This window comes from Heterodontus francisci, chromosome 5 (genome assembly GCF_036365525.1).
Source record: "Heterodontus francisci isolate sHetFra1 chromosome 5, sHetFra1.hap1, whole genome shotgun sequence".
Classification (NCBI taxonomy): domain Eukaryota; kingdom Metazoa; phylum Chordata; class Chondrichthyes; order Heterodontiformes; family Heterodontidae; genus Heterodontus; species Heterodontus francisci.
In genome coordinates, this window is record NC_090375.1 from 18,328,413 (window position 1) to 18,347,552 (window position 19,140).

General features: G+C 42.9%; 1 protein-coding gene across 10 annotated transcripts in view; it reads left to right on the plus strand.

Moving 5' to 3' along the window:
• The window catches only part of LOC137369760 (intermembrane lipid transfer protein VPS13B-like), a 1,379,747-nt gene that overhangs the window by 706,389 nt on the left and 654,218 nt on the right, over positions 1-19,140 (plus strand). For all 10 annotated transcript variants that reach the window (XM_068031175.1, XM_068031169.1, XM_068031166.1 and 7 more), the window contains one exon: positions 10,231-10,340. In XM_068031175.1, the coding sequence (XP_067887276.1) occupies positions 10,231-10,340 (110 nt within the window). The remainder of the gene's footprint in view (positions 1-10,230; positions 10,341-19,140) is intronic.

Genomic DNA, 19,140 nt, shown 5'->3' on the forward strand with positions numbered 1-19,140 from the left:
CAAAGAGACCTGGGTGTCCTTGTTCAAGTGTCACGAGACCGCACCTGGAGTATTGCGTGCAGTTCTGGTCACCGCATTATAGGAAGGATGTGGAAGCTATGGAAAGGGTGCAGAGGAGATTTACTAGGATGTTGCCTGGTATGGAGGGAAGGTCTTACGAGGAAAGGCTGAGGGACTTGAGGTTGTTTTCGTTGGAGAGAAGGAGGAGGAGAGGTGACTTAATAGAGACGTATAAGATAATCAGAGGGTTAGATAGGGTGGATAGTGAGCGTCTTTTTCCTCGGATGGTGATGGCAAACACGAGGGGACATAGCTTTAAGTTGAGGGGTGATAGATATAGTACAGATGTCAGAGGTAGTTTCTTTACTCAGAGAGTAGTAGGGGCGTGTAACGCCCTGCCTGCAACAGTAGTAGACTCGCCAACTTTAAGGGCATTTAAGTGGTCATTGGATAGACATATGGATGAAAATGGAATAGTGTAGGTCAGATGGTTTCACAGGTCGGCGCAACATCGAGGGCCGAAGGGCCTGTACTGCGCTGTAATGTTCTAATTCTAATTCTAAAAGCTAGTATGCAGGTGCAACAAGCAATTAAGAAGGCAAATGGTATGTTGGCCTTCATTGCAAGGGGATTTGAGTACAGGAGTAAAGATGTATTACTTTAATGAAGCCTTGGTGAGCCTGCACCTGGAGTATTGTGTACAGTTTTGGTGTCCTTATCTAAGGAAGGATATACTTGCCATAGAGGGAGTGCAGCAGTGGTTCACCAGAGCAATCCCTGGGATGGATGGATTGTCTTATGGGGCGAGATCTCAGAAACAGGGCCTGCGGTGAGAGGTATACAGTAAATGGCAGAACCCTTAGGAGTATTGACAGGCAGAGAGATCTGGGCGTACAGGTCCACAGGTCACTGAAAGTGGCAACGCAGGTGGATAAGGTAGTCAAGAAGGCATACGGCATGCTTGCCTTCATCGGTCGGGGCATAGAGTATAAAAATTGGCAAGTCATGTTGCAGCTGTACAGAACCTTAGTTAGGCCACACTTAGAATATTGCGTGCAATTCTGGTCGCCACACTACCAGAAGGACGTGGAGGCTTTGGAGAGGGTACAGAGGAGGTTTATCAGGATGTTGCCTGGTCTGGAGGGCATTAGCTATGAGGAGAGGTTGGAAAAACTCGGATTGTTTCACTGGAACGACGGAGGTGGAGGGGCGACATAATAGAGGTTTCCAAAGTTATGAGCAGCATGGACAGAGTTGATAGTCAGAAGCTTTTTCCCAGGGTGGAAGAGTCAGTTACTAGGGGACATAGGTTGAAGGTGCGAGGGGCAAAGTTTAGAGGGGATGTGCGAGGCAAGTTCTTTACACAGAGAGTGGTGAGTGCCTGGAACATGCTGCCAGGGGAGGTGGTGGAAGCAGATACGATAGCGACGTTTAAGAGACATCTTGACAACTATATGAATAGGAAGGGAATAGAGGGATATGGGCCCCGGAAGTGCAGAAGGTGTTAGTTTAGGCAGGCATCAAGATCGGCGCAGGCTTGGAGGGCCGAATGGCCTGTTCCTGTGCTGTACTGTTCTTTGTTATTTGTTTGTATTGTCTCGAGTTTCAAAGAATGAGAGGTGATCTCATTGAAACTTTAAAAAGTCTTACATTGCGTGACAGGGTAGATGTGGATAGGATGTTTCTTCTGGCTGGTGAGTCTAGAACAAGGGGACACATTCTCAGGATAAGGGCAGACATCTAAGACTGAGGAATTTGTTTACTTAGCGGGTGGTGAATCTGTGGAATTCTCTACCTCAGGACTGTGAAAGCTCAATCATTGAGCATGTTCAAAACAGAAATCGATAGATTTCTGAATACTAATGGCATCAGGGGATATGGGGATAGTGGAGAAAAATGGCGTAAAGCTAGATGATCAGCCATGATCTGTTTGAATGGCAGAGCAGGCTCAATGAGCCGAATGGCCTACTCCTGCTTCTGTTTCCTATGATCCTATGATAATGGACGTCAACAGGATAAGTCAACATAATTAGAACTTTATTTTCTAATCTTTGGCAGCTTAACAACAATTTGCTTTCTTAGATGAGGTACCAACAAATACTGCTTTCACGAACATGTCTTGTTGCAGCTGTGTCCCTTTTATTTGATGGTTTAGGATTGTTGGAGTTATTGTTTGATTTATGATGTCTTTTTGAAAAGGCATCAAAGATAGTGGAGGCTTTTGTCTTGATAAATAAACTGGAAAAGAATAAGATTTTACTGTTTGAACTTTGAATCACTTGCCTTTTTTTTGGGTCTGGTTCACTGGTTAAAGATAAAATGCAGGACATTCTGTCCCTGAGAAGCTGCAACTTTACAAGGAGATGGTATTGGCTTGTCAAATATATTCCGAAACCGCCAGTAACTGCACAAGTTTTTTTTAATGCCTTCCAATTGAGATCTGTAATTTCTGCTTCAGCTTTCATTCTTATACTGGGGATGTAACTAAAAATGATTGCAGTACCCTGGGACAGCTAATTGCTAAAGCCTGTGTGGAATGTGGATCACCGAGCCACATTGGCAACGAGCTGAGTAACAATGCACACTTTTTTCCTGGCTGTGCTTGAACTAAAATTAAGCAGAGCGAGATATTTCCCCCTCTGTGATTTACAGCAGATTTGCTGTGAGTCAACCTAATATCCAGTGCGAATGGCCCGAACACTCTCGCACAAAGAAACCAGTGCAATTTCTAGAACCTTTGGTACAGATCTTGGGTCCTCAAAAACTGTTATAAATCGATTTATTAATTTTTAATTGAGCTGCTAAATTTTCTTCTTCTGGTGTGGGAAAGTGATCTAATTGAATGGCGGACCAGGCTCGATGGGCTGAATGGCCGACTCCTGCTCCTATGTTCCAAAATTTTAAATTGAGCCCAGGCATCCATGTGAATCTGCCCAAACACCTGTTCAAATTCTTGAATTTTATGAGATCATTTTTGTAGCATAGTTTTCTCCATAGCACTAGGCAATAGGTGCAGTTTAGATCGATTTCTGGTAACTTGATTTTGTTTTTTTTTCTTAACAGGCCATTTTTGACAACTGTTTTTGCAGTGGCATATGATTTTTTACATGCATTCCTAGGACAATACGGTGCAAGTTCATAGCTTGCCACATTTATTTTTGTTTTAAATCTAATGATGGTTATAATGAATGCCCCAATGATTTCTGCACTCCAGTGGAGAATTTCAAGCTGTTCTTGTGTTTATCCATCCTCTTTCTAACCCCATTCTAGTATAAAACCCAATAAGAAAAAGAACCTTTCACAACCTCTGGATATCCCAAAAAGCTTTTGAGCCAATGAACTACTTCTGAAGTGTAGTCACTGTTGTAATGTTGAAAACATGGCAGCCAATTTGAGCACAGCAGGGTCCCCTAAAGAGCAATATGATGACTAGATAATCTATTTATGTGATGTTGGTTCAGAGATAAATATTGGCCAGGGCACCAGTCAGAACTCCTCTACTCTCTTGCTCTCCTTCAAAATAGTGTCATGGGATCTTTTACATCCACCTCAGATGGCAGACAGGGTCTTGGTAACATTTCATCAGAAAAGCGGCACCTCTAACAGTGCTGCACTCTCTCAGTACTGCACTGGAGTGTCAGCCTCGATTTTGTGCTCAGGTCTTTGGATAGGGACTTGATGTGAAACTGCTACCCACTGAACCACAGCTGACACTGTAGAATGTTGATGATAACTGTAATAATCTTAGACATTTAACAGAGGCATTTGAGGCTTAACTCAGTAATAAGACTGTTTAAAAAAAAACTATTGGAGTTCTAGGTTTTATCACAAGAGGAATAGAAAATAAAAAGTACAGAGGTAATAATCCTGTCTAAATGTTAGTAATACCTCAAGTTGTTCTGCAAACTTGTAAGTTGAGGTGAAAAATTCTTTCTAGTATTTGACAAGCATTGTAGTACAGTGAAATCTTCCTCACATTCTTTCACTGAAAGGGTTCCTGCTTGACAGGGGTGGGATTCTGTTTAAATAACACGCTACCTATTGCTGCATGCTTGAAATCAGTGTCAATTGAACACATTTTATTCAAACATAGAAAACATAGCAAAACAGGAGCAGGAATAGGCCATTCGGCCCTTCGAACCTGCTGCTCCATGCAATACGATCATGGCTGATCATCCAAACTCAGTAACCTGTTCCCACTTTCTCCCCATATCCCTTGATCCCATTAGCCCTAAGAACTATATCTAACTCTTTCTTGAATGTATTTAATGATTTGGCCACAACTGCTTTCCGTGGTAGAGAATTCCACAGGTTCACCACTCTCTGGGTGAAGAAATCTCTCCTCATCTCAATCCTAAATGGCTTACTCCATATCGTTAGACTGTGACCCCTGGTCCTGGACTCTCCCGCCATCGGGAACATCCTTCCTGCATCTAGTCTGTCCAGTCCTGAGATTTTATAGGTTTCTATGAGATCCTCTCTCATTCTTCTAAACTCCAGTGAATACAAGCCTAATCGACCCAATCTCTCTTCATACGTCAGTCCTGCCATCCCAGGAATCAGTCTGGTGAACCTTTGCTGCACTCCCTCCATAGCAAGAATATCCTTCCTTGGATAAGGAGACCATAACTGCACACAATACTCCAGATGTGGTCTCACCAAGGCCTTGTATAATTTGCTCCTGTACTCGAATCCTCTCATTTTGAAGGCCAACATACCATTTGCCTTCTTAACTGCCTGCTGCACCTGCATGCTTACTTTCAGCACAAGGACACCCAGGTCTCGCTGCACCTTCCCCTTTCCCAATCTATCGCCGTTCAGATATTAATCTGCCCTTCTGTTTTTGCCACCAAAGTGGATAACCTCACATTTATCCACATTATACTGCATCTGCCATGCATTAGTCCACGCACTTAACTTGATCAAATCACCCTGAAGCCTCTCTGCATCCTCCTCACAACTCACCCTCCCACTCAGTTTTGTGTCATGTGCAAATTTGATATTACATTTAGTTCCCTCACCTAAATCATTAATGTATATTGTGAATATCTGGGGTCCTAACACCGATCCCTGCGTTACCCCACTAGTCACTGTCTGCCATTCGGAAAAAGACCCATTTATCCCTATTCTTTGTTTCCTGTCCGCCAACCAATTTTCTATCCATCACAATACACTACCCCCAATCCCATGCGCTTTAATTTTACATGCTAATCTCTTATGTGGGACTTTGTCGAAAGCCTTCTGAAAGTCCAAATAAACCACATCCACTGGCTGTCCCTCATCAACTCTACTAGTTACATCCTCGAAGAATTCTAGTAGGTTTGTCAAGCATGATTTCCCTTTCGTAAATCCATGCTGACTCTGCCGGATTCTACCACTGTCCTCTAAGTGCTCTGCTATAAAATCTTTGATAATGGACTCTAGAATTTTCCCCACTACCAACATCAGGCTGACTGGTCTGTAATTCCCTGCTTTCTCTCTACCTCCCTTTTTAAATAGTGGGGTTACATTAGCTACCCTCCAATCTGTAGGAACTGTTCCAGAGTATATAATGAGCGGCACAGTGGCGCAGTGGTTAGCACCGCAGCCTCACAGCTCCAGCGACCCGGGTTCAATTCTGGGTACTGCCTGTGTGGAGTTTGCAAGTTCTCCCTGTGTCTGCGTGGGTTTCCTCCGGGTGCTCCGGTTTCCTCCCACAGCCAAAAGACTTGCAGGTTGATAGGTAAATTGGCCATTATAAATTGCCCCTAGTATAGGTAGGTGGTAGGGGAATATAGGGACAGGTGAGGATGTGGTAGGAATATGGGATTAGAGTAGGATTAGTATAAATGGGTGGTTAATGGTCGGCACAGACCCGGTGGGCCGAAGGGCCTGTTTCAGTGCTGTATCTCTAAATCTAAAAAAATCTAAAAAAAAATAGAATCTTCGAAGATGACAACCAGTATTTCTAGGGCCACTTCCTTAAGTACTCTGGGATGCATACCATCAGGCCCTGGGGATTTATCGGCCTTCAATCCCATCAATTTCCCCAACACCATTTCTCTACTAATACTGATTTCTTTCAGTTCCTCTCTCTCACTAAGCCCTGTGTTCCCCAACATTTCTGCTATGATATTTGTATCCTCATTTGTGAAGACAGAAACAAAGTATGCATTCAGTTGGTCAGCCATTTCTTTTTTCTCCATAATAAATTCCCTGTTTCTGACTGTAAGAGACCTACATTTGTCTTCACCAATCTTTTTCTGTTCACATACCTATAGAAACTTTTACAGTCAGTTTTTATGTTCCTCGCAAGCTTGCTCTCGTACTCTATTTTCCCCTTCTTAATCAATCCCTTGGTCCTCCTTTGCTGAATTCTAAACTGCTCCCAATCCTCAGGGCTGTTGCTTTTCCTGGCAAATTTGTATGCCTCTTCCTTGGATCTAACGCTATCTCTAATTTCCCTTGTAAGCTATGGTTTGTCTACCTTTCCTGCTTTACTTTTGCACCAGACAGGGATTAACAATTGTTGCAGTTCATCCATGCACTCTTTAACTGTTTGCCATTGCCTATCCACTGTCATCCCTTTAAGTAACATTTCCCAATCCATCATGACCAACTCGCGCCTCATACCTTCATAGTTTCCTTTACCAAGATTCAGGATCCTTGTCTCAGAATCAACTACGTCACTCTCCAACTTGATGAAGAATTCTATCATATTATGGTCGCTTGTCCCCAAGGGGTCTCGCACCACTAGATTGTCAATTATTCCTCTCTCATTACACAATACCCAGTCTAGGATGGCCTGTTCTCTTGTTGGTTCCTCAACGTATTGGTCCACAAAACCATCCCATATACACTCCAAGAATTTCTCTTCTACGGTATTGTGATGAATTTGATTTGCCCAATCTATATGCAGTTTAGGGTCACCTATAATTACAGATATTCCTTCATTGTATGCATATCTAATTTCCTGTTTAATGCCTTTCCCAACATCGCCACTACAGTTTGGGGGTCTATATACAACCCCTACTAACGTTTTTTGCCCCTTAGTGTTTCTCAGCTCTACCCATACAGATTCCACATCGTTAGAGCTAATATGTTTCCTCACTACTGCATTAATTTCCTCTTTAACCAGCAATGCAACTTCACGCCTTTTGCTTTTTGTCTGTCCTTCCTAAGTACTGAATACCCCTGGATGTTCATTTCCCATCCCTGGTCACCTTGCAGCCATGCCTCCGTAATCCCGACTATATCATACTGTTTACATCTATTTGCACGATTAATTCATCCACTTTATTGCGAATGCTCCGCGCATTAAGGCACAAAGCCTTAAGGGTTGTCTTTTTAACATTACTTGTTCCCTTCCCACTATTTTTCACCATGGCCGTGTTTGATTCTGGCCCTTGATTTCTCTGCCTATCACTTTTCTTATTCCCCTTACTGTCTTTTGTTCTAGTCTTTGATCCCCCCTCCTCAGACTCCTTGCAAAGGTTCCCATCCCCCTGCCATTTTAGTTTAAACCCTCCCCAACCACTCTAGCAAATACTCCCCCGAAGACATCAGTCCCGGTCCTGCCCAGGTGTAACCCGTTTAGTTTGTGCTGGTCCCACCTCCCCCAGAATTGGTCCCAATGCCCCAGGAATCTAAAACCCTCCCCCTCACACCATCTCTTCATGTATTCATCCGATATATCCTGCTATTACTACTCTGACTAGCACATGCACTGGTAGTAATCCTGAGATCACTACCTTTGAGATCCTACTTTTCAACTTACTTCCTAGCTCCCTATATTCTGCTTTTAGGACCTCATCCTTTTTTTTTACCTATGTCATTTGTACCAATGTGTACCACGACCACTGGCAGTTCACCCTGCCCCTTCAGAATGTCCTGTAACCGCTTGGAGACATCCTTGACCCTAGCACCAGGGAGGCAACATACCATCCTGGAGTCTCTTTTGCGGCCACAGAAACAACTATCTATTTCCCTTGCAATTGAATCCCCTATAACTATTGCATTCCCACACTTTTTACTCCTCCCCCGTGCAGCAGAGCCAACAGTGGTGCAACGAATTGGGCTGTTGCTGCTCCCCCCAACAGTATCCAAAGCAGTATACCTTTTTATACATACGAGGCCTGGACAACGTATGTCAGCCAAGAGCGACGTCTCAATTCATTCCATCTTCGCTGCCTCCGAAGGATCCTTGGCATCAGTGGCAGGACTGTATCTCCCACGCAGAGGTCTTCGAGGCGGCCAGCATCCCCAGCAGATACACCCTACTCAGTCAGCGGCGCTTGAGATGGCTTGGCCATGTGAGCTGCATGGAAGATGGCAGGATCCTCAAGGACACATTGTACAGCAAGCTTGTCACTGGTTTCAGACCCATCGGCTGTCCATGTCTCCGCTTTAAAGATGTCTGCAAACGCGACATGAAGTCCCGTGACATTGATCACAAGTTGTGGGAGTCAATCGCCAGTGTGGCGGACAGCCATAAAGGTGGGGCTAAAGTGTGGCGAGTCGAAGTGACTTAGCAGTTAGCAGGAAAAAAGACAGAAGCGCAAGGGGAGAGCCAACTGTGTAACAGCCCCGACAACCAATTTTATCTGCAGCACCTGTCATTCTAGAATTGGCCTTTATAGCCACTCCAGCTAATGCTTCACAAACCACTGACCACCTCCAGGCGCTTACCCATTGTCTCTCGAGACAAGGAGACCAAAGAAGAAGAAGAAAGAAAAATACCTGTTTTGCAGGGGAATAGCCACAGGAGATTCCTGAACTGCCTGCCTAGTCCTCTTGCTCTGCCTGGTGGTCACCCATTCCCTTCCTGCCTGTGGGGTCTGACCACCTCTCTATACGTGCTATCCACGATACACCATCATCCACGATTAACCATCATTCATGCACATTAGCAACACATGTTTAAGAACTTGCAATCGTGGAAGCTTTCCAATTTTTACTGCAACTTATACTGACACCATTAATGCATTCAAAGAAACAGAAAACACAGTGCAGGTCTCAGTGAGGATAAACATTTATAAAAGCTCAAAAAAAACCTCTCCTGCTGCGAGTAAGTGTTGCACTAATTTTAAACCGGTGTAATTGCAGGAAATTTACATGTATGGATCTTTAGCCTGGGGAGGAGACAATATAATGAGCTGGGATATATTTGGGTGGGAGGGATCAATGGACGATCGTGAAATATTGAGGAGATTTGGGCATATTATTGTTCTGCGCATAAATCACATGCCCAGTTTTACATGATCATTTGGGTCACTTATTTAATTTGTGCTCCAAATGCAACTGTCTCTGGCCACAAACATGCAGAAAATTCCAGGCCAGGGTAGTTATTTGTTCTGGAGAGTTTTCCATTCGCAGCGAATAGTGTTCATTTATTGGGTAGAAGTTATGATGTTACCAGGACAAGTATACCCCTCCACTGTGCAGAGCAAGTTAGGCAGATGATTTGCTCCCCAATCTCCATCCAATCTTGCTCTTGTTGATAGCGTTCTTCCATGCCTTTTACCCACCAGTCAGGTGCAGTGTGTCTGAGTTTGGGAAGTAGGAGTGTGTGTTTAAACCTTGTATCTCTTATGCTGCTCTATCTTATTCTTCCAATGCGCAGTGTCACTCCAGAGTAACATTGATTGTCACATCTTTGATAATATATGAACAGCTTTTTTAAAATATTCTTTCATGGGATGTGGGCGTTGTTGGCAAAGCCAGCATTTGTTGCCCATCCCTACTTGCTCTTGACAACTGAGTGGCTTGCTCAGCCATTTCAGAGGGCACTTATGAGTCAGTTACATTGCTGTGGGTCTGGAATCACATGTCGGCCAGACCAGGTAAAAATGGCAGATTTGCTTTCCTAAAGGACATGAGTGAACCAAATGGGTTTTTATGACCATCGATAGTTTCATGACACGATTACTGAAAGTAGCTTTCAATTCCAGATAGTTATTAATTAATTTAATTTATTAATGAACCGAATTTAAATTCCATCCCCAGGACATTAGCCTGGGCCTTTAGATTACTAGTTCAGTGACATTACCACTACACCACCGCCTCCACCTGCACACTCAAAGTCCTTATTACGACTTCAAATTAAATTGGGAGGGCTAGAATTTAGTTAGAGCTTCTCTCTTGCGTTGTGACTTAATTTAGATTTGCTTTGACTCCAAGCAAACACAGTTGACCTAATACCTGGAGTATGATGTATAAATTAGTAATTTAATTAAATGTCTTTTCTTCTAGGAGCTGTTCTTTTGGCCAATGTGCAGGGAATTTCAGTCAACGTGGACCCAATATTCTACACATGGCTTCTTCAGCGGCCTCAGAAAGGGAATGTGAAACATAGACAACAGGTATTGAGATCATGACAGAATCTATGTCTGAAGAGTGCAGTTTGTCTGTATTTGATTTGCCATAAACCTCTTGCTCTGGTCTGTTGCCATCAGGATAAAAACAAACAAAGGATATATTTGGTTGGGTTAAAATATAGAATGGATATTAGACATTAGAATATGCTTGCTGTCTGAAAATGCATATGCCATGTATTAGAGTTTTGATGTGGCACATACTTGTCAACAAATCTCTATTTGCCTTGTCACTATTTTATAGTGTGAAAAACAATATACACATTTCTGATGGGAATGTGAATGTTTAAGTCCATTAAGCTGAGTGCCTTACCTGATCCTAATTTGAGTTTTTTTGAAAAAATGTATTGAATTTTGAAAGCAATAAGAAAGCCTCTACTTCTATTACCTATATTTTGTTGATGGTTAGAAAAAAAATGTTCTAATTGCTGACAGCTCTTGGACAAGAAGACAGAGAGAAAAATAGAGTGCCTTTTCTCATAGTTTTTTTTTTATAAAAGGAAATGAGTTGAACTTGGAAGCAAGCAATAAGCTCTAATTCTCATTTTTTTGTTGTTACTTAGTGATTAGGATGTTTATATTTACTAACAGCTGTTATATATGCACAGATATATATGTCCAGAAACTAATCACAAAAAACCAAATTCAATGTATGTTGCGATCCTTTAGAAAGTCACAAACCAAAGCTGCCAAATATGGGATCTGTCCTCAAATATGCCCTCTTTAGCTACCAAAACTGCTTCCCAGTTCAACATCTCCCAATCTACCTCCCGCATACTGCTAAATTATCTGATATCTGCCTTAATTGGTGCATTTAGGAAGTGTCTCCAGCTGATTCAGGTCGAGCTCAAAATTTCTGAGCTTGAAGGGCAGCGGGAGTCACTGCAGAGCATCTGGGAGCAGGACAGTTTCCTGGATCATACTTTCCAGTAGACGGTCACCACCCCACTTCCTCCCCCCCGCCCTCCCCCCACCCTCAGGCAGTAAGAGTTCTGGATACGAGGTGGGTGGCCATCCAGAAAAGTAGGAAGAGGCAGGAGGTTCAGGAGTCTTCGGGGTGTGTGCTACTCTCAAACAGGTACTCAGCATTGGAGACTGCTGGGAGTGACGATACACTGAAGGAGTGCAGCCAGACCATGGCACCAATGAGCAAGGGACTGTACAGGAGGGAGCAGCAAAGTGTATAAATACAGTTGTTATGGGAGATTCCACAGTCTGGGGGACAGAGGACAGACAGGCATTTCTGTAACTGTCATCGCGAGTCCTGCATGATGTGTTGTGTTATGAAAGGCTTCTATTTTTCTTTTAAATATGTTTTTAAAAACTTATTTAAATTGTGGAAATGGATTCATTTGGAAGCCTGAAGAAATGCTGGACTTTGTTTTTTTCATGGGGGTCATTGAAAGGACACTTGACTGAAAACAATTACTGGAAGAATCAGGGATTGCTAAAATCAACCTGTACTGGAGATTACCTGCCTTAAGATAAATAAACAACGGGAACCTTGGACTAAGGAGAGATGAGTACAGAGAAGCCACGTGTCAAGGTTTCTGGAGGTCAGGAGGTCGACTGGCTGTTTGGGGGTTTGGATTTTCAGTTCAGTTGGGGTCTGAACTGTTTTGAAGACAGTTGGTGCTTTGTCTGTCAAGAAAAAAGAAATTCCCAGCTCATTTTGCCTGCACCTCTCTAAGAGACCTTGAGAAGTCCAGTGTGTCAGCTCCTCTTTCCTCCTGTCTTTGGAAAAACTCTGCGATTCAGGCGTGTGCTGGCTGAAACCCCTGATGCCAAATTTCTCCTGGAAAAACTTGCCAGATTAATTCTCGATGCCACCTGAAAAGAACGGCTTCTGAAAAGATCCCAGTGATCCGTCTACGTGTACCTGGACGCCAGATCAAAATGGAGAACTGACTTCCATGCATATCTTCTCATTTTTGCTTCAAAAATTAGCAAGTATTTGGCTTTTACTTGTAACAGACCTCTGCAGAGAGAATTTCTATATTTTTTTCAGTGTGACGGAGTTTGTCTGTGGAGGATTTTAAAAGTGAACTTTCATATTTCAATCTGTGTGTTAATACGTTGCTTCGTTACTGGATAAGTCTTGTTTTATAATCTGATAATTTTGTTTATTAAAGCAACCTGGTTGGTGTAATTTATTCTGGGATAAAGAGTAGAGCATATGATTGACCGCATTGGTAACACGGTAAACGTTTAAATATATGTTGTGACCTGTGGAGAAGTGTAACTAGAACAATTGGACAAATGCGAGTTAATTAAGGAAAGCCAGCATGAATTTCTTAAAGGAAAATCATGAGGAGCTACCAGAGATGGTTGATGAGGGCAATGCTGTTGGACTTTCAAAAGGCGTTTGATACAGTGCCACACAGCAGACTTATAAGCAAACTTGTAGCTCATGGAATAAAAGGGATGGTAGCAACATTGATACAAAATTGGCTGAGTGACAGTAAACAAAGAATAGTGGTGAAAGGATGTTTTTCGGGCTGGAGGAAGGTTTGTAGTAGAGTTCCCCAGGGATCAGTGTTGGGACCCTTGCTTTTCCTGATATATATTAAAGACCTAGACCTTGGTGTACAGGGCACAATTTCAAGGTTTGCAGATAATATGAAACTTAGAAGCATTGTGAACTGTGAGGAGGATAGCGTAGAACTTTAAAAGGACATAGACAGGTTGGTGAGATGGGCAGACAGGTGGCAGATGAAGTTTAATGCAGAGAAGCGTGAAGTGATTCATTTTGGTAGGAAGAACATGGAGAGACAATATAAAATATACGGTACAATTCTAAAAGGGGTGCAGGAGCAGATGGACCTCGGTGTAAATGTGCATAAGTCATTGAAGGTGGCAGGACAGGTTGAGAGAGCGGTTAATAAAGCATACCGTATCCTAGGTGGTATTAATAGGGGCAGAGAGTACAAGAGCAAGGAAGTTATGTTGAACTTGTATAAGACATTAGTTCGGCCTCAGCTGGAGTATTGTGTCCAATTCTGGGCGCCGCACTTTAGGAAAGACATGAGGGCATTGGAGAGAGTGCAGAAAAGATTCACGAGAATGGTTCCAGGGATGAGGAATTTCAGTTATGAAGATAGACTGGAAAAGTTAGGACTGTTTTCCTTGGAGAAGAGAAGGTTGAGAGGTGATTTGATAGAAGTATTCAAAATCATGAGGGCTCTGGACAGAGCAGATGGAGAGAAACTGTTCCCACTCATGAAAGGATCGAGAACAAGTGGACACAGATTTAAAGTATTTAGTAAGAGAAGCAAAAGTGACATGAGGAAAAACTTTCACGCAGCGAGTGGTTAAGGTCTGGAATGTGCTGCCTGAGAATGTGGTGGAGGCAGGTTCAATTGAAGCATTCAGAAGGGAATTAGACTTTTAAATGAAAAGGAAGAATGAGCAGGTTTATGGGGAGAAGGCGGGGGAATGGAATTGAGGGAATTGCTTTTTCGGAGAGTCAGTGTGGACACGATGAGCCAAATGGCTGTCTCCTGCTCTGTAACTATTCTGTGAAAAGACAGTGCACTCCTCCCACCTCTGTCATAACAGTTGCCACTCTGGTGCCAGAGTAAAGGACATCATGAAGAGGGTGCAGGATATTCTGCAGGGGGAAGGACTGATCCAGAAGTTGTGATACATGTTGGTACCAATGACATAGCAAGGGCAGGTATTGAGGTTCGACAGTCAGATTTTCAGAAGCTAGGAATGAAGTTAAAGAGTAGGACCTTGAAGGTACTCATCTCTGGATTACTCCTAGTGCCACGCGCTAGCGAGAGTAGAAATGGGAAGATAGCAACAATCAATGTGTGGCTTGAAACATAGTGCAGGAGGGAGAGCTTCAGATTCTTGGGACATTACGATCAGCTCTGGGGCAGGAGGCATCTATTCAAAAGGGACGGATTGTGCCTCAACACGACTGGGACCAATGTCCTCGCATGGAGGTTCACTAGTGCGGTTGGGGAGCGGTTAAACTCAATTGGCAGGGGAATGAGCACCAGCATGTAGACGTAGAAAAGAGGAATAAGGTGCATAATGTGAGAGTGTTCGACAGTACTAGAGAAGGGAGTAGTTCCATATTAAATAGGAGCAGACTGAGAAGGGATATAAGGATTGCAAAGACAAAATTGCAATGCATGTATGTAAATGCACAAAGTGTGGTGAATAAGTTGGTGAACTACAAATACCAGTATGGGAATATGATGTTGTAGCAATAATGGAAATGTGGCTTAAAAATGGTGAGGTCTGGGCCCTTAATATACAAGGATATAAATTGTTTGGAAATGATAGAGAAGGACAAAAGGGATGTGGTTTAAGAGTCCTGATTATGGATTATATTTTTTATGTATTATATTATAGGGAAGTCATTGTGTTGGAAAGAGGGGATGTTCATGAGGTGACAAGGACATAATCTATTTGGTTCGAGTTGAGAAGCAAAAAGATTATGATCACGCTACTAGGGGTATTCTATAGGCCCCCAAATAGAGAGAGAGATAGATAGAGAAGCAAATCTGCAAGGAAATCACAGAGATGTGCAAGAACTATAGAGTTTTGATGTTGGGAGCCTTTACTTACCCAAATATCAATTGGAATAATTTTAGAGTAAAGGGAAATGAAGAGGAGGAATTTCTAGATTGTGTTCAGGAGCAGGGATGGACACTGACATGTTGCACCACGGACATTTGACAAAATTATTGACCCAATCACTGACATGGGGGCAATTAATCTGTATATGAAGTGTATATGAATCTAATGCTGTCATAAGAACATAAGAAATAGGAGCAGGAGTAGGCCATTCAGCCCCTCGAGCCTGCTCTGCTATTCAATAAGATCATGGCTGATCTGATTGTAACCTCAATTCCACATTCCCGCCTAACCCCAATAACCTTTCACCCCATTGCTTATCAAGAATCTATCTACCCCTGCCTTAAAAATATTTAAAGACCCTGCTTCCATTGCCTTTTGAGGAAAAGAGTTCCAAGACTCATGACCCTCAGAGAAAAAAAATTTCCTCATCCCGGTCTTAAATGGGTGACCACTTATTTTTAAATATTGACCCCTAGTTCTAGATTCTCCCACAAGGGGCAACATCCTTTCCGCATCCACCCTGTAAAGACCCCTCAGCCCCTCAGGATCATATATGTTTCAATCACGTGCCTCTTACTCTTCTAAACTCCAGTGGATACAAGCCTAGCCTGTCCAACATTTCCTTATAAGACAACCCGCCCATTCCAAGTACTAGTGTAGTAAACCTTCTCTGAGCTGCTTCCAACACATTTACATCCTTCCTTAAATAAGGAGACCAATACTGTACACAGTACTCCAGATGTGGTCTCACCACTGCCCTGTATAACTGAAGCATAACCTCCCTACTTTTGTATTTAATTCCCCTCGCAATAAATGACAACATTCTATTAGCTTTCCTAATTACTTGCTGAACCTGCATACTAACCTTTTGCGATTCATGTATGAGGACACCCTAATCCCTCTGCACTTCAGAGCTCTGCAAAGTCTCACCATTTAGATAAATGCTTCTTTTTAATTCTTCCTGCCAAAGTGGAGAATTTCATATTTTCCCACATTATACCCCATTTGCCAGATCTTTGCCCACCCACTTAACCTACCTATATCCCTTTGTAGCCTCCTTGTGTCTTCACAACTTACTTTCCTACCCATCTTTGTGTCATCAGCAAATTTAGCAACCATACCTTCGGTCTCTTCATCCAAGTCATTTATATAAATTGTAAAAAGTTGAGATCCCAGCACTAATCCTTGCAACATACCACTTGTTACATCTTGCCAACCAGAAAATGACCCATTTATGCTTACTCTGTCTCCTTTTAGCAAGCCAATCTTCTCTCCATGCCAATATGTTACCCCCTACACCATGAGCTTTTATTTTCTGCAATAACCTTTGATGTACCTTATCAAAAGCCTTCTGAAAATCTAAGTATAGTATATCCCCTTTATCCACAGCAAATGTTACTTCTTCAAATTACTCCAATAAATTGATTAAACATGATTTCCCTTTCACAAAACCATGTTGACTGTCACCGATTACCTTGAATTTGTTTTAAATACCCTGCGAAAGCATCTTTACCAATAGCTTCGACCTTTTCGCTAAGACAGACGTTAAGCTAACTGGCCTGTAATTTCCTGCTTTCTGTCTCCCTCCCTTTTTGAATAAAGGATTTACATTGGCTATTTTCCAATCTAATGGAACCTTCCCCGAAGCAAGGGAAGTTTAGAAAATAAAAACCAACGCATCAACTATCTCACTAGCCACTTGTTTTAGGACCTGAGAATGAAGTGGGCGGCGCAGTGGCTAGCACCGCAGCCTCACCGCTCCAGTGACCCGTGTTCGGTTCTGGGTACTGCCTGTGTGAAGTTTGCAAGTTCTCCCTGTGACTGCCCAGCTTTCCTCCAGGTGCTCCGGTTTCCTCCCACATGCCAAAGACGCGGGTTAATAGGTAAATTGGCCATTGTAAAAAAAATTGCCCCGAGTGTAGGTAGGTGGTAGGAGAATTGAGGGAAGGTGGGGATGTGAGGGAAAAACCGGATTAATATAGGATTAGTATAAATAGGTGGTTCATGGTTGGCACGGACTCGGTGGGCTGAAGGGCCTGTTTCGGTGCTGTATCTCTCTGTGACTCTATGACTATGACCCGGGGACTTGTCAGCCCGCAGCTCCAACAATTTGCTCAGTACCACTTTCCTGGTGATTGTAATTTTCTTGAGTTCCTCCCTCCCTTCCATTTCCTGACTTACAGCTTTTTCTGGGCTGTTACTTGTATCCTCAATAGTGAAGACTGATGCAAAATACTAACCTGTTCAATTCATCTGTCATCTCCTTATTTTCCCTTTTTAATTCCCCAGTTTCACTTTCTATAGGACCAATACCCACGCTGTTAAATCTTTTCTTTTTTTAAATGTCTATGGAAACTCTATCTGTTTATATTTCTAGCTAGCTTTCTCTCGTAATCTTAATTTTTCCCTCTATGTCAATCTTTTAGTCATTCTTTGCTGTTTTTATATTCTGTCCAATCTTCTGACCTGCCACCCATCTTTGCACAATTATATGCTTTTTCTTTAAGTTTAAAACTATTTTTAACTTTTTTAGTTAACCACGGAGGGTAGGTTCTCCCCCTTGGAATTTTTCTTTCTCATTGAAATGTATCTATTCTGTGTATTCTGAAATATCCCCATAAATGTCTGTCACTGCATCTCTATTGACCTATCCCTTAACCTAATTTGCCAGTTCACTTTAGCTAGCTCTGCTTTCATGCCCCCATAATTGCCCTTATTTAAGTTTCAAATACTCGTCTTGGACCCATTCTTCTCTCCCTTAAACAAAATGTAAATTTCAATTATAATATGATCGCTGATACTTAGGGGCACCTTCACTGTGATACCATCAAATAATCCTAGCAAGCACAGTCTGATTTAAAACACATTTCTTCCTATAATAAAGTAGCTAAGCATACAAACATCAGTGGAGAGCAGCACAACTGTATGAGCTAGTTAGCAATCAAAATAGTATGCAATGTCAATGTGCCAACATTTATTGTCCATCCCTTCTTGAACTGCTGCAGTCCTTGAAGTGTACGTACACCCACAGTGCTGTTAGGAAGGGAGTTCCAGGAATTTGAACCAGTGACAGTGAAGGAATGGCAATATCGTTCTAAGCCAGGATGGTGTGTGGCTTGGAGTGAAACTTGCAGGTGGTGGTTTTCCCATGCATATGCTGCCATTGTCCTTCTAGGTGGTCGAGGTCGTGGGTTTGGTAGGTGCTGTCAAAGGAGCCTTAATGAGTTGCTGTCGTGCATCAGTGGTGAAGGGAGTGAATGTTGAAGGTGGTGGATGAGGTGCCAAACAAGTGGACTATTTGTCCTGGATAGGGTTGAGCTTCCTGAGTATTGTTGGAGCTCCAGGCAAGTGGAGAGCATTCCATCATACTCCTGACTTGTGCCTTGTAGATGCTGGACAGGCATTGGGGAGACAAGAGATAAATTACTCACTGCAGGATTCCTAGCCTCTGACCTGCTCTTATAGCCACAGTTTTTATGTGGCTGGTCCAGTTCAGTTTCTGGTCAATGGTAACTCTTAGGATGCTAACAGTGGGGGAATTCAGCAATGGTAATGCCATTGAACATCAAGGGGAGATGGTTAGATTCTCTCTTGTTGGAGATGGTCATTGCCTGACACTTGTGTGACACAAATGTTACTTGCCACTTATCAGCCCAAGCTTGGATGTTGTCCAGGACTTGCTGCATCTGGACATGGGCTGCTTCAGTATCTGAGGAGTCGTGAATGGTGCTGAATATCATCAGCAAACATCCCCACTTCTAACCTTATGATGGAGGGAAGGTCATTGAAGAAACAACTGAAAATGGTTGGACCTAGGCCAGTACTCTCAGGAACTCCTGCAGTGATGTCCTGGAGCTGAGATGATTGGCCTCCAACGACTAAAACCATCTTTCTTTGTGCTAGATATAATTCCAACCAGCAGAGAGTTTTCCCTCTGATTCATATTGACTTCAGTTTTGCTAGCGTCCTTAATTCCATACTTGCTCAAATGCTGCCTTGATGTCAAGGGTAGTCACTGTCACCTCACCTCTGGAATTCTCTGTCCCTCCTCTCTCCCTCTGTGTCTGTTCTGCTTCTCCGGGACCCCCTCCGTGTCCTCCCCCTCCCAACTCTGAGCTGCCCCCCCCCCTCCCCCCACTTGTGTCGCCACCCCATCTGTGTTGCCAATCCCCTATGCTTCCTCCCTCCCTCTGTG